The 16,654-nt window shown below is 39.2% G+C and overlaps 1 protein-coding gene across 1 annotated transcript in view; it reads left to right on the top strand.

The window, feature by feature from the left end:
* Window positions 1–16,276, top strand: part of CYBRD1 (cytochrome b reductase 1) — a 33,642-nt gene extending 17,366 nt beyond the window's left edge. Inside the window, exons 3-4 of the mRNA XM_045779935.2 lie at window positions 11,669–11,823; window positions 12,361–16,276. Coding sequence (XP_045635891.1) covers window positions 11,669–11,823; window positions 12,361–12,658 — 453 coding nt within the window. The 3' untranslated portion in view covers window positions 12,659–16,276. The remainder of the gene's footprint in view (window positions 1–11,668; window positions 11,824–12,360) is intronic.
* Window positions 16,277–16,654: the final 378 nt, after the last annotated feature.

Raw genomic sequence — 16,654 nt, forward strand, 5'->3', positions numbered from 1 at the left:
ATTTTAATTAAATAAAAGTTAATGTATGTTTGGACACTATTGATTTTTTAAGTTTGCATTACCATGACTGGAGGTAGGGATTAGAGAATGGAGAGGGGCCATACAGGAGGGAGCACAGAGAAAACCCTGGATCAAACATGATCTTATTGATAAGAAGGAACAAGAAAAATATCTCAAATTGAATAGCTGCGCCTAGCTCAGACCTCCTGTCTTCAAGGTTGATTTTTCCCTCAGTGTTCTCGTCCGGGAGGCAGGTTTTTCTCCCCCAGCAGCTGGTGGGTCCTCCCCGCTTGGAGAGTAGGATGGCAAGAGCAGAGGCCATTGAGATGCTGCCAGTTGCTTGGGGGACCCCCTTGGCTTCCTGCTGTTCCCACGATGTCCCCGTGGTCACTCAGCTAGCCTTTGATACATCCTCAGCTGGAGGGTGTATCTCTGAGGAACAGAATGGAAACCACCCAAAAGCTATGCAGCTTCCCTGGGAGAGGGTTCTGTGGTTCTGAGTGCAATAATTAAAACAGACTAGATAAAATACTTTACTGAGTCATGTGGTTATATAGAGCTGTCCAGATAATCCAGTTTATCTCCCAGTCATAAGATCCATAAACTAATTACATTTACAAAGTGTCTTTTGCCATGTAACATAACATATTCATAGCTTCCAGGGATTAGGGTGTGGATATCTTTGGAGGTGTAGGGGATGGCATGATTCACAACTATGAATAAAAAATAGAAGAAATTATAAATGAAATGAAAAGCTGGTCTTTAAAAAAATAAAATAGATAAACCATTGCAAACCTGACTGAGAAAAAACAAAATATACAACTTTCAGAATAAGAAAGAAACATAATCATAGATACAAATAATATTTTGAAATTAGGACAGATTATTCAATTTTAATATATGGTAATATACTTAAAAATCTTAAGGAAAAAAAAGGACTATTTTCTTGCCAAATATAAACTACCAGATTTGATCCAAGAGTAATTAGAAAACCTAAAGAGGCCAATAATATTAGACAAAATTGGTAAAGTTGTTTGAAATCTATCACTAAAAAAGGCATTGGGGTCCTTACTGTTTTATATCTTTGACCTTCTAGAAACAGGTACTTTCGACTATTCCAGTACACTGGGAGAACTCAAACTCCTCTTAGATGTGGTCCCATTGTGCATTACATACTTCCACACTTAAGATAGCGGCTCTGATGATAATAAACACCTTGAATAACATCCACCAGCAAAAGCCAGCTTAAACTGTGAAATACTAAAGAAGACATTACTATTAAATTAATATAAGACATTGATGCTTGCTACCTTTGTCATTCAACTTTATTTTAGAGGTGTTAGCTACAAGATAATGGAAAAATCTGTATAAATAATAGAGAATTTGTGACCTTTTTTTGGTTTGCAGATCATGTAATGTATGTCTAGTAACCTAAGAGATGGCTAGAGTAATAAGAGCATTTGGAAAGGTCGCTGGACATAAGCTAGCCATTCATAACTCAGTAACTTTTTCCTAAACCAGAAATAACCACTTAGAATAAGAAGTAGAATTCATTTATAATGTGGATATAAAATTATAAAATACCTAGGAATAAATTGAACAATGAAGGTGTAAAATCTATATGTAGAATATGTAAAACACTATAAAATCTTACTGAGAAAAATGAGATAATTAGAGAGATACCATGTTACTAAAAGAGAGAAATTAATATCTTTCCCTCTTCAACCATATTTATGTTTAATGTAATTCTAATTTTAAGCCCAATGGGAGTCTTAAACTTGAGAGCAAGTATCCAAGGATAATCAGAAAAATTTTGAAAAAGAAACGAAGGGAGACCTGCCTTACGCAAAACAGGTTATTAACACAAAAGTAAACAGAATATAGTCATGGAAAGAATAGAGAGGACAGAAACAGTCCAAGTACGTACAAGAACTTTTTCTATGACACTATGGTATTTCAGTTTAGTGAGGAAAGAATGCTTATTTAATAAATGTTATCGTCCTAATTGGTTATCCATTCGGAAGAAACCAAATAAATAAGCAAAAGGACTCTGTATATAACACAAAAGAAAAAAGATTCTAGCTAGATTAAAGTTCTAAATATTAAAAAACAAAGCCAATGAAAAGAGAAAAAGAAAAATTAAGAAGCATATAGTCTGAGGTTGGGGAGTCCATAAGGTTGACAAGAAATCAGAAGTCATAAAGGAAAAGAAAGACATTTGATTACATAAAATTTTTTTAAAAATTGTATGGGACAAAAGATACCAAAGTCAACAGAAACTGCACAAGGGGATATGGGGAATAATCATGTCATGTGTTAAGGGTTAATGCATTTAATATATAGAACAACTTCTAAAAATTAGTGATAAAAAGGCAACCTCATAGAAAAATAAACAGAAAATTTGAATAGGCAGGTCAAAGAAGAAAAATTTAAATCACCAATAAGCATATGATAAATGTCTAACCTAAGAAGTGAGGACAACAATAAAGTGTCATTTCCCCCCACAAGACTAACACAACAACAGTGGTGATGTTCTTTGCTGCCAAGGGTGTGAGGTAAAGGGTGCTTTCCACTTCTGCTTTTCCACTGCTGGTAGGAAAATGCATTGTTACCAAATTTTAGGGAAGTAGTTTGTTAATATCTGCTAAAATTTTTAAAAATATGGGTTACTCTTTAACCTAGCATCCCCACATTCAGAGAGAGCAGAAATAAAATACTGTAACATAAGGAACTCTAAAAGGATTTTTAGTGTGGCACTGTTGTGTGCAGGCAGGAAACGGGAAGCAACGTAAATGTTCATCAATAGGGAATGGTTAAATAATCTGTGGTAAATCGATGGTGGATATTATAAAGCTATTACAAGGCATGTAGCTGTGTCTACTGACCAAGAATGAAATCATGATATGTTCTTCAGTGTAAAAAATACTAAACAGTAATATGTATAGTAAAATGTCATTTAAAAAAAAGGAAAGAGAGAAAGAAAAAAAAGCATGTATGTGTTGACATGTAAAGAAAAATGTGGGAGAATATACCAAACTACTACCATTGTGGGAGTGGATAGGATTGGTGGGGGTTATTTTTAAATATATCTTGTTTGGGGGCACCAGGGTGGCTCAGTCAGTTAAGCCTCTGCCTTTGGCTGGGGTCATGATCTCAGGGTCCTGGGATCAAGCCCTACATCGGGCTCCCTGCTCAGCGGGGAGCCTTCTTCTCCCTCTCCCTCTGCCCCCATCTGTCTCAAATAAATAAATAAAATCTTTTAAAAAATTAAAAGATAAAAATAAATTTATCTTGTTTGACTTGCTTAAACATGCAGCTCTTTAGTTTTAAATATAAGTAAATCATGTTACATAAAAATCATATATACATTTTTTTTTTTAATATTTTATTTATTTGAGAGAGAGAGCACAAGTTGGGAGAAGGGCAGAGGGAGAAGCAGGCTCCCCGCTGAGCAGGGGAACAAGACGTGGGGCTCGATCCCAGGACCCAGGATCATGACCTTAGCCGAAGGCAGACGCTTAACCGACTGAGCCACCCAGGCGTCCCTACATAGTTTTTAAAACTAAACAAACAAATGGGCGCCCCCTCACCACAGTGGTGAGGGCTCATTTTGTGCTTGGTGCCTGTGGTTTCAGGAAGCAGGTGGACAGTTTCCCGTCTGGGAGAGAGGACTACATTCCAGCTTTACTCCTTTGTTGCATAAAGGCTGTTTTCAAGTTATTTGCATGCCTTCTCCATAGAAGTGACAGAACAGATCGCCCAGGTGTGCTCAGGAAGTAATTACATGAAAGAACATTTCTTTTCCCAGAGGAAAGAAACCAATTCTAAGCTTGCTTTCTTCGCTTTTGATAGGAGCTACGCTCTCTCCTTGTTATGATTTACAAAGATTCCTGCCTCCATATTCTTAGTTGTAAAAATTCATGAGCCACAAAAACAGGCTTCGACAGAGACATGCTTCTGTCCGATTTCTTCAGTCGAAAGCACAAAGGGGAAGCGGTTTCTGTGAATCAAGACGAGCTGTGGGCGTAGGCTCTTGCAGCTGCCCGTCGGGCTGGCGAACAGGAAGTCCCGCTTCCCCCCCCCCCCCCGCCCCCGGCGGCCCCCGCGGGGGTCTGGCTGCCGGCTTCCACGCCCCGACTGCCTGCACCTCAGGCCTCGAGTCTAAATCGTGCGGGCGTTCCCCGAGTCGGTGAGGTTGGTTGGCACTTCCCGCCCCCACGTAAGACGCTTCAAGAAACGAGCCTACCACAGAGTATGAGGAGTGCGGGAGAGATTGCCAAGTTCGGATTCTCACCGCAGCGCTGCTCGGGGTTGGCTTCGCTCCCGCGTCAGGCTTTAGCTGCCCGGGGAAGCCAGTGTCCCGGTGGTTTCTGTAAATACAGGAAAGAGGGAGGCAAGCGGCAAAGGCTACAACCAGAAAAGGCTGAAAGGTCTTCCTCCTTCCTCAAGTTTACTTATGGATTGTGAAGCATTTCAAGTGTAGAATTCTTTTCGCCCTGCGACATCCAGCCTCTGGGGCATTTTAAACAGTAACAGCTGTCAGAGGTCCAAGCTGTGCTCTCTCTCACCGGGCTGTGTTGTCTGCGTGGGACCTCTGCTTCCCTCAGCCTGTTGCCAGGACGGAGAGAGGTGGCTCCTGAGATCTTGAGCCTGCCCCCAAAAAGGGAGGGCCCACCTTTCCTGAGTCCATAGATGAAACTGTAAAAATGTGTTTGGGTCCGCTTGTCCGTCAGATGTTCTTTTGACTGAGGCGCTCGGACAGGGGGTGGACCAATCGGGATCATCAATCTGCTGCCTGCCCCTGCCGGGTTCCACGGCCCCGAAAACAGAATCACAGGAATGGTTCCCCGGCAAAGCAGAGATCCTTTATTTACTCTTTTGAAGAGGAAATTAATCTGAAATTTCTTTATGACAATCTTCCCCCAAATTTTGCTGATACATACTTTCTTGTTCTTTCTTTTCATCTCTCCGAGGAGTTCCTTCTCTCTGCTTTCAAGGCATCCTCTTAGGGTAGTTCTCATAGTCTGGTCCAGGGAACCCTGGGCATGGGTGGGGGGTGGGGCGGGGGTAACCAAGATTTTTCAGGTGGTCTTTCTGTTCAAAGCTCTTTTCATAATACTAAGATGGTATTTGTCTTTGTCTCAGTTTCTCAGAAGTGTTCAGGGGACTTTTCCGGAGGCTGCATTATATGTGATATCCCGTAAGACTGAATGCCGAGACAAATAGAGGAATCTAATTATCCACTATTGAATCAGACTTAAAATGATTTGCAAACATGCCACTCGGCTCACTATTTTTTGTTTCACGTAATATAGTTATTTTTCCATAAGACATATTGTTTATTGTAAATATGTAGAGAATTTATTATCCTTGTTAAATGAATAAGTATTTTTAGAAGTTTCAGCTTTAATTTCTAATATGATAAATATCAATAGATGTAACCCATATAAATAAAAGCTCTTTGGGGTTCGCAATTTAAAAAGCCCTATTGTATGTATTTAGAAGTTACAGATTATGATAAAATTAATTGCTATGATTCCACCATCTAGCCTAATTCAGAAAGCCTAGAACCCCTACCCACTCCTAGTTTGATCCCATTTCTCTCTACCTACTCCAACCCTTAGTGGTAACCATTCTCTGGAAGTTTTTCTCTCATTCCCTGTTTTTCTTTATAATTTTACTGCATACTGTGAATCCCCAAACAATGTTGTTTAGTTTTGCTTTTTTACTGTTTAAAAAAATAGTCTTATAATATTTGTATTCTTTTGCAATTTTTTGTTCATTCTACTCAATCAACTATATTGATTCCTATAGCTGTATTCATTTTACTTCTGTATCCCATTGCACAAATATATCATGAATTTACTTACCCATTCTCCTGCTATTAGACATTTGGGCTATTTTCAGTTGTTTTCTGTTACGAACAATGCTATATTGAACATTTATGTACACATTTCCTCGCCCTCATATGCAAAGATTACTCGGGACGTATACTTACGAGTGGAATTATATGCTCAGCCTAAAAAAGAAATGCCAAATTGTTTTCCAGATTGGTTGATCCCAGTGTGTCCCTGCCAGCAGCATTTAAGAGTTCCCATAAGGCACATCCTTCCCAACACACATCCTCTTCAAACTTTTTAATGATTGCCAAACTAGTGGGTATAAAATGATGTCTTCTTGTGGTTTTAATGTTTATTTTACTGATTACTCATGTTTCTCTTCTCAGAAATACCTGTTCATATATTTTGTCCACTTGAAAAATGAGGGGTTTTTTTCTTGAAGATATGTAGGAGTTCTGTGTCAGGTTCCTTTTCAGTTATACGTATTGCTTATATATATCTTCCAGTTTGAAGCTTTTATTTTCTCTTTTGTTGGTATTTTCTGATAAATGGAAATTCTCAATTTAATGAAACAAATTAATCTTTTCCTTTAAGGCTATGATTTTTTATTTCGTTTTGGTAACTTTTTGGTGAGCTTTTCCCTTCTCCTGAGGTCAAAACAAATCATACTCTCAGATTCTACTCCAGAATGGCTAGATCAGAAACTCTGGGTGAGGGGCCCAGTGACGTGTGCTCACAGGCCCTTCTGGGGGTTCAGAAGCATGCTGTTTGAGATTAATTAAAAGCTTGTCCTCTTTAATTTGTTAATATAGTTAATTATATCAGTAGATTTTTCTAATATTAAACTTGGATGAATTAAAAACATTTTGAAATGTCTCAAGATTCTCTTTTGCTCTCTGAAATACTCAAATTCTTATCTTTTGTTGTTTTATTTGTGTGCTAACTAGGCTTCTCAGAAAGGTCATTTCACAACTTTATGACTTTTGTTAGCAGAAGGAAATCTGACCCCTCGCTTCTTTCTCGCGCAGGTCCAGAGAGCAAGTAGTGTTTAAGAACATGGGATTTGCATTCAGGGAGACCTCAGTTTGAATCAGGTTCATCTGCTTGTTGCTGGTGACCTTAAGACAAATTACTGAACCTTTCTGAACTTAGTTTGCTCACCTACAAATGAAGGTTTTTGATATATCCTTCACAACATCATAAACAAAGCCAAATAATGCACGGAAACGCTCAGCCTAGGGCTTAACATACTAGAAGGGCACAAGTCAGCTATTGTTGTTAGAAGTATAAGTCTTGTGGAAGCCTCCTTTACAATCTGAAGATGGCATTTTTTATTTTATTTCTGCTGTGGATCCTAGGCACCTTCATGGTTAAGAACATACATTTTATGTCAACAAAATTTTGTTCATGACTCCATCCACTTATTCAACAAAGCTAAATACCTATTGTGTATTAGATTCCTCGCTAGGCTGTAGGGGATGCATTGTTCACAAGACAAGCATGGGTCCAAAGAAACATGCTTTCTGTCCTCATGTAACTTACAAGGGAGACTGGTCTCTCAGTATTTGGTAGATAAGGTGGGTATGGAGTGTTCTGGGAGAGCTTTCGTATGGTATAGGGGATAAAGGAAGTCAGACCAAAACCTGAAGTCATGAGGTTGGTGGTGAAAGGAGGGACGTATTATAGGGGAATGGGGTAGTATGTGGGTAAAAGTTTGCGTTGTTTGGGAAACAGGGAGGTCAGGCTACCTGGAGTGAAGAATGGAAGATGAATTGGAAGCTGGACAGGAGTACAGGTAGATAGACTAGCTTGAAAGCATTTACAGAGGTTCCAATGAGAAACGACGGTGGCCTCGGGTATAGCAGTAGCAGTGAGCCAAGTGCATAGTTTCTAAAGATAGTTCAAAGGTGGAATTAACGAGATTGGGAAAGTCAGTGGTAAAGGCATGAAAGTCGCTTGCAGGCTTGAGCAAGTGGGGCGATGAGAAAGGGAACATTAGAGGGGAAGCGGAGGTCTTGAGGAGTGTTGGATGCTGTAAGAAGTCAAGGAAAATAAGGTCTGAAAACTGTCCTTTGGATTAAGTGCCCTGAAAGTCACTGATGACTCTGGAGAGCAATTTTCTTGGGGGGCAGAATCCAGATTTCAGTGGATTGAAGAAGGAGTAGAAGGTGAAAAATAGGCAACTCAGTCCAGAGGTTTGGATACGAAGGCAAGGATCAAAAAGGATGGTAAGTGGACAGGTATGGGAGTCAAGGCAGGTGTTTGGTTGGGGTTTTCTTTTACTTCTTTTCATGGTGAGAAGCTCCAGCATGTTAAAATGCTCCCAGGATGGCACCAATAGAGAAGGAGAGGTTGTAAATGCTGGAGTGAATCTATAGCTATGTCTTCAGGAAGCAGGTTGCAGAGCCCGCCTGGGAAATTGAACAGCAACTCTGTTGTAATTGAGGAAAGGAGGGAATTGTCAACTTGGGGTGCTTTTTTGGTTTGTTTGATTCGGTGGCAGAAAAGTGAGACTCTGTCTTTCCCACGAGGTGGTAATAAAATCATCTGCTAACAGAAGGCACACAGGACAGCGAGTAGTTTGAGGAAGAGGGACGTGGAGGACCAGCTGAGAAACTGGACAATGGAAGGATTGTTGAGCAGTGTCGAAGTGCTCATAACTGTGAGCATCATAACCATGATTTACAGTGATGTCCGTGGCAGTGTGATTTTACTCTAGTGGTACCTAGAAGACCAGAGGCGGTCCTGAAGATGTCTGAGCCAGTGCTGGCGTATCACCAGGTAGTTGTGATGCAAGACAGTGCAGCAAGGAGATGTGGGATATTGACAGGAATGTAGTGTTCAATTTGTGTGTCATCTCTCTTTATAAAAACTGCAGACATATTCTAGTTGGTGCTGATTAGATGTTTTAATCCCTGGAAGAAACATGCTTTTACATTTGAAGAATGCAACTTGGAAATGGCCCAAGACGGCTTCTCAAATGTGGTCCCTAGAGCAGCATTATTAACATCACCAGGGAAATTAGAAATACAGATTCTTAAGTTCCATTCCAGACCTGCTGAATCAGAAACTTTAGGGATGGGGCCCAGCAGTATGTGCTTTAAATGTATATAAAATCGCAGAAAAATGGAGAGGACCTTCATATAATAATCTGTAAATCACTTGATTGCTCATTAAATCCACCTCTGCGGTTAAAAAAAGAAAAAGGAAATCATACCGAATACAAAAGCTAGCTAGGCAGATATTTCCTGGTCTCATTAATGATGTTTGCAAATAAAAGCTTTTGTTAGGTCTCAAAGTTCACACGTCTTTATTTTTAAACTCATTTGTTTCATAAAGTGAGATAAAACTGGAGTAGTAAAATATGTTTGTAAGTGAGCAGATAATAATTAATAATTAACTGAGAAAGTCCAGGTATTTAGTGTGGGATCTTAAGTAAACTTTTATTGTCTATTTCCAATTATAAAAGTAATATACATTAACTTTAAAAATTATAAAATACAGAAAAAAAGAAAAATCATTGATAATGCCATAATCTGTAGGTATCATTATATTTTGGCTTATTTCCTTTAGGCTTTTATTATGCCTATGAATATGCATTTTAAAAATTTTATGTATAATTAGGATCATACTACACTTTCACTTTACTATCTCAATAATAATTTTTTAATGAGATTTTATTCTTCTTTATCTCTCTTAAAAACTCCATTGTGGTGAAGAACAACTTTCTGTAGGTGATGGTTTCTACATACTGGAGCACTTTGTTTGCCCATAGTTGACACTTAATACACGTTTGAAACTGAAGGTAATGGATGATTCCACTACCTTCACTTTTAGGGAGTTTCCAGACTGCAGTTAACCCATATCTCTGAAACAATTTAAGTGAATTAAAAGCAGTGATTTTCAGACTTTGACATGTATTAAGAATCACCTGGGTATTCAGTTAAAATGCAGATTCCTGGGCCCGACTCCCACAAGTTCTGATTTAGCAGCTCTGGATGTGTCCCAGGGATCTCTTTAAAGAAAGGCACAAGTGTTTCTGTTGCATGTCTTCTATGAACAACACTTCAAGAACCACTGACTTAAAAGGACAAAGGGATTTTGTTTCAGTCCACTAGGGTTCAAGCTACCATACTACTTGTAAGATGGTAAGGCTAAGATAGTAAAGAGGAAATAAAGAATGATTATTATAAATTACAAATTTTTGTAAGTTAATATAAATTTCCACCATTTGGAACACTTTTAATCAAAGTTAAGCATTCTGCAATTTTTTTCCTTGCCTCTTAAAAGTAACTTTCTTTTGCCAAAAAAAAATTTTTTTTAATGGTGAAAGTAACATTTAAGGGGGAGTTAAATCGCCTGGGGTCCTGTAAGCCAGTTTCTGGCACCCCACCTGCTTTGATCATTGAGCCCTACAGGATTACAAGAGGCACACATGATAAATCCTGAAAGAAATAAGAGGAAACAGAATCTTAGGAACTAAGAGTCAGGAGAACAAAAATATGGAAGATACATATTTCCGTGGGCAAGTCGCAGAAAAGATGTGGTGACTTTACTCACAGAAATGTAGATGCGTTAAGTCCTTGGTGGCCACTTACCTGAGTCCCCTTTTCATGGAGAAAACTCAACCTGTACATCAGGATGCTTGGCCTTTGCTACTAATAAGATCACTAAACGTCACTGAAGGAGAATTAGCAACATTCTGAACCACCAAAGGGGACCCTCTGTATCGCTTCTCATACATTCAGGTATTTGTGGCCTTAAGTCGATGATAAAATACGCTCACCAGCCTACCGAATGCATTCATTACAGTGTCCCAGAAGCTGATTCTCAGGGTGTTTTAGGGTCTCAGACCCTTCCTGTCTTCATTCTCCTGGTGTCCCCCATTAGTCCTGTGAGCTCAGTCTGGAAAGATGAACAGTGATGTTGGGTTTCTTCTTGTTTGGGTGGTAAGTCCAAAGTAGGTACCTGAGAAAACCCCCTTTAAATTCAGTAGCTCAACAGTTGTCTTCATTCTCCTGAGGAGAAAAGAATAGTTAATGGGGAAGGGCTGTGGGGCAACAAAACAAAACGAACTGGAAGTGTCACCAGACTTCAGTTCCATAGGAATCTTGCTATCCTCTGCAGAGAAGCATCCCGCTAGGGATTTGATTGTCAAGGAAATGGAGATAACCTCTTTGCAGAATTATTTTATTCCTCATAAAACAAAATTGTCATCTTCTTGGTACATAGTTTGAGGTTGAACTGACTAAATGTGTCCTCTTGTGTTTGGTTTTAGTTACTTGAAAATCTTTTATTTCCTCTTCTATTTCGCAACCTTAAGGGAATAGATAAAAACAAACAAGAAGGTACCAGAATGTTCACTGCAGCTTTGTTAGTGATCGGAAAAAACTAGAAACAGGAACATCCATAGAGAGAGAATGGAGTAAATTACTAGAACAGTAGCCATTAAAAAGAATAAACTAGATACACATGTGTTGACATGAAAAGATCTCCAAGATATACTATGAAGGGAAAAAAGCAGAACACAAAACAAGTATGTATAGTAAGATGCCACCTATACTTACAAAAGTCTCTCTCTCTCTCTCTTTACACACACACACATGCTTCCATAGGCATAGAGATTTTCTGGAAGGATACTTGAGAAAGTGGTAACAGGTGTTGCTTTTGAGTAGTAGAACTGGAGCGTGGAAATGTACTTTTCGTCTTATGCCCTTGGTTCTGTAGGAAGGTTTTCCCTTTTGCACATAATTGCTTTTATAATAATAATTTTAAAATTAGTTAAAGCTGAAAATTGAGTGATAACCTTTGTACTTGTCAATGTTCAGCTTGTCCTAGGGGTCTTCATCTTCCTGCTTCCTTGGGCTCCACTTTCCCTCCGAGCGCTTGTCATGCCCATGCATGTTTATTCGGGGCTCCTCATCTTCGGAACAGTGATTGCGGCAGTACTTATGGGAGTGACTGAGAAACTGCTCTTTGCCCTGTAAGTTGCATAGTTTTCCTAATTATAATATTTGAGCTACAAAATGTTAAATACTTATTCATCGGGAAAATGTAATTTAAAGTAACAAAATTTTTAATATTAAAAATGTATTCTACTACACGTGTAATATAGCATTAATAATGCTTAGAAGAAGGACCAAAAAGTCCAAAAAATTGTGTCACTCTTACAGGACAGCTATTGAAGTTATGCATGCCCTTTTAATTTCTTTGATATGCATGTTTTTAGATTAATTGTGATTATGGTGTACATACATTTTTGTATCATCCTTTTTCCAATTTTTTAGTGCTATAGGTGTTCCCGGTGTTCGATTATTTTCAAACTTATCATTTTTAACAATTTGATACTATTTCAATTGAGTTATTTTACATAACTTAAATTTCTCCTTAATGTCAAACTTTAAGGGAATTTACATAGAAGGTGTACCAGTGCGCATTTTTAAGCAGATCGATTCAAGACTGTTTGACATGTGGTTATATTGCCCTCTTTGTAATTGGACACACTCTCTCTTTTTTGTAGGAATAGTTCTGGATACAGTAAATTCCCACCAGAAGGCGTTTTCACAAATACCCTTGGCCTCCTGATTGTGGTATATGGGGCGCTCATTTTTTGGATAGTCACCAGACCACAATGGCAACGTCCTAAAGAACCAAATTCTGTCCTGCTTCAGCCAAATGGGGGTGCTCGAGAGGGACCAGAAGGCTTAGCAGTCAACTTCAGCAATGTGGACACATCAGATTCAAAATTAAACAGTGAAGCAGCAGCAAAGAAAAGAAACGTCACCGTTGATGAGGCTGGACAGAGATCCACCATGTAAAATGTTGTAGAGATGTGGCCATATTACTTCACTTTTAAAAACCAACTCTGCAGTTTAGCTTCTCCTATTTAGCCCCAAGATGATTGAGCTCCGCAGTCCATATTTATTTTAATCATAAAGTAGGATTCCTTGGAAGAGTTTGTATTGATTGAGGCCTATGATCTTACCTGAGTTGGAAATGACATGATCTGTGTAAATAATAGAAGGTACAAATAGTTATGTTACCTCTTTCTTGTTGAGGACCAAAACATTTAGCACAGTGCCTTGCATAGAACAGATCATCAAAATATGTCTCTCACAAAAACAAAACAAAACAAACACCAACCCCCCCCCAAAACAACAAAAAAAAAACCACCAAAAACAAAAACAAAAATATGTCTCTCAGCTGGTAAATTTCATCAGTTGGTAGCTTCTCTGGCCTCTTGTCATGCAGTTATTATTTCCTGTTCATTCTGGGAATCCAGTCCTAAAGTTTTAGAATCAAATCTGGGGCAGGGTTTATGCTACACAGATAACAAAATGAGTACAGAAAAAATTTAGGAAAGTGGTTTCCTTCTCCCCACGCCTGCCCCCCGGCTCACTGCCCAAGGAGTTTGGGCTCAGATTAGCCCTGGAGACCAGGGTTTGTTTGTATTAGTGCGTTTTGGAGCAGTGACTGAGCCAAAGGTAGCCAAAGAGGTTTTCTCTTGTCAGACCTGGAAGTTTTTCCAAAACTCAGCTTCGTCCCAAGGCTTCCTCGGGGTTTGGTGTATTCTAACCCAGATTGCAAAACCTAATTAGAATGGACTATGCCTGAAAGCTTACGTAGCATAAACTGCTCTCCACCCCTCAAAGAGCACTTTTTCCCATTTCTGTTTTTATTGCAGAAAGTACTTACATGGCACTTACTACATGCCAGACACTATTCTAAGCACTTTATAAACATTAACTCGTTCAGTCCTCAAACTTTATGCTGTAGGAATTATTATTATCTCCATTAGACAGCTGGGAGATCTGAAGCTTAGAAAGGTTAGTAACTTCCCCCAAGGTCATACAGCTCATTAGTGGTAGAACTGAGATTTGTCACATGGCTGACTCCTCACTCCATGACCCTCACCACTTCACTCGGCTACAGTTTCTATTATATACTAGTTTGTAGCTACTCTGACTCATTCTTGGATAAATCCCAATTGCTGGAGTGCAGTGGAGTTGTTAAAGTTTACCTTCCGCTCTCTCTTCCAAGGCAGCTTCCTCAAATAACCAAGGAAAGAGGCCTACCCATCCCTGGATATAGGTCATCGCACCCCGCCGCTGCCAGCAAGCCATGACCCACCTTGATGCCCTTTTGATCTTAAAATTGTGTCTTGGTGACAAAGAAAGGTTTGGGCAAAAACATCTGTAACTTTAAAGATTAATCGATTACAGTTTTTGGTCTTCAGCATCTTAGTTGCTGAATAGCTTTGGGTTTGGAGACAGCAGAGACTCACCTCGTGGTCTGCCCTTCCCAGTGGCAATAGCCAAGGTCCTTGCTGATGTCGGTGGAGTTTTAGGGAATATCTGGAGCTTTGGGTTCTCAGTATGAAATGAGACTCAGAGGTGACCTCTCTTGTGCATGGAGACCTGCGTCTAATCTCCGGGCTGACTTAAATTAAAACCTAAAGTAGTGGGGCTCCTGGGTGGCTCGGTCGGTTGAGTGTCTGACTCTTGGTTTCAGCTCAGGTCGTGATCTCATGGGTCGCGGGATGGAGCCCTGCCTTGGGCTCAGTGCTCAACAGGGAGTCTCCTTGAAGATTCTCTCCCCCTGTCCCTCCCCCGACTCATGTGCACGTACATGTGCTGGCTCTCTCTCTCTCTAAAATAAATAAATAAATCGTTAAAAAGACGAAACCCTAGAGTAGTGCCTATGCTGAAATGAGGCTTTTCATTTGGGGTTTTTTGGTTTCCCTGCGATTTTAAACTGGAGCTTTTTAATGTGGGTAAAAACCTTACAGTTTACACCAAACACACTTAACCTTTTTGGTGCTTAGTGGAGTTCCTTTTAAGTTAAGTGGTAATTACCTCCATAGACTGAATATGAGTTTTAGTCCCTCATACCGGTTAAGGTTCATGGCTGACCATTGAAGATTCCCTTGCCAAAACACTCTTTTCTTCCTATTTAATTCTATTTCCAAAATTGGTAATGGTGTCATAAGTACGCCCAGTGCCTAGCCCAATGCCTGGCACATAGTAGGCACGATTAAATTCAATACGGGTAGAGCATGCTATAATTTTGGTGTGAAGTAGAAAGAATAATTTCGTTGTCACACACAAACACATTTTTGATAAATGGATGTTTCTTTATACAGAGGTGCCCCAAATTCCAGGAGTTTTTGGGGGGGAAAGGGGTCAGTGACAGCACCAATGATTGAAGCTGCCATTCCATTTTACAAAGGCCAATGAAGAGGTTACTAGTGAAAAGTTAATTACGGATTTGGCATGAGAATATTCTATTCCATTGCAAAGTATTTGAGCACCCATCATCTCAGCCCTTTATTTTCTCTCTCTTGTGGGCTAATGTGAGAGCAATCGTACGGATATTATAAGAACTTCTTTCTTTCTCAACCTTTATGAAAACAATGCATAGTAAAATATATCTAGAAAACCTTTCTGAGACTTTGCTTTTAATGGGCTTTTTATTCTAAGGGTAATTGTACCTTTATCTTTCAAAAGCTGGTATTTCCTACCTAAAGCCATCTCTCCCCAAAATATCTCATTAAAAAGTCCACAAAAAGAAAAAGGGAGAAGAAAGCCTTAGGTATCATTTCCAAAACAGTGATTGAAATCTTCCCAAATAATTATAGCTTATATCATCAGCAGAAGGTAGTCTGGCTTGGCTTACCCCATAATCTAATTTCAGGGGTGGCGGGAGAGGGGAGCTTTATTTTAACACTCATCTAAATCAACACTAAAGCCTTTTCTCTGAAGGATTTATTGAGAAACTCAAATGAATATGCTTTTTGAATTAATGTTCTCAAAGGCGTTCAGCTCCCTGTGCTTCTGTGTCAGACCGAATTCACCCTCCAGAACGCTTGCCTTGCCTTGTGTGGTTTCATTTAAGCTGTGCTGGTTAGAAACAGCAACTCAGACCTTACAATCAAATGACAAAGAAGGCAATTGGACTTTTTCAGGAATACTGACAAGTGGGTTCTGTTTTCTAAAGGACAAAATAAAGAGAATGTCTTGTTTTTAATTAGGCTCTTTTCCCTGCTGAGCTGAAAATTGCAGTACCATACCGGTTGACCACAACTGCCAGATCTAAAAGCTCAAAGAAAGAAGTAAAGTGTTATGCTAATTTTGTTGCCGTGTGATGGAATTTTTTATCTTGTTATGTCCTTTCTTAGAGAACTCGGAGGGAAAACTGTAATAACTGCTATGTCTCAGAGCTGCACATAGGAGAGTATAGAGCAAAGAAACTATTATTCTTTATGCCTTAGGAGATACCTGAAAACTTTTAAGTGGAAAAGATGACTGTGTTTAAATTTGCTTTCTTACGGAAAAATTATTACGTAGCCCAAATATTTTATGATGTTGTAGAAAAAACATGCATCTATTTTTCCTTGACTTGTTTTTATATAGTAATAAAAGTTATTTTGGAAGCTATTTGTGTGTGTTAACCATTTGTCCAGGCTGGAAGTTGTAGTTATTCTTCTGAAAGTTTCTGTCCCATGGCTTTTTTGTCTATTTGGGGAAAGAAAAAAATTTTTCAAGTTTTTTTAATTGAAAATGCTGTCAGATTTTTTTAATAAAGTGTACTCTGAGTACCATCTGGGAGGATGAGAGGATTGTTTTAAAACTGCCAGGGTATTCTCCTCTGTGCTTGATCTGAACCGGAGCCATACTATCGTGCAGAAGGGAGCCATAGGTTTAGGCAACCGAAGCAGGTACAGTTTAAGTTGGAAAAGCGTGGAAGGAGGGCCTATTAAAAGAGCCGATTATCACAGAACTCTGTGTTTGCAGTAACTCATCCTTGAGAAAGTA

Source organism: Ursus americanus, chromosome 1 (genome assembly GCF_024610735.1).
Source record: "Ursus americanus isolate L20-20 chromosome 1, mUrsAme1.1.p, whole genome shotgun sequence".
Lineage (NCBI taxonomy): Eukaryota > Metazoa > Chordata > Mammalia > Carnivora > Ursidae > Ursus > Ursus americanus.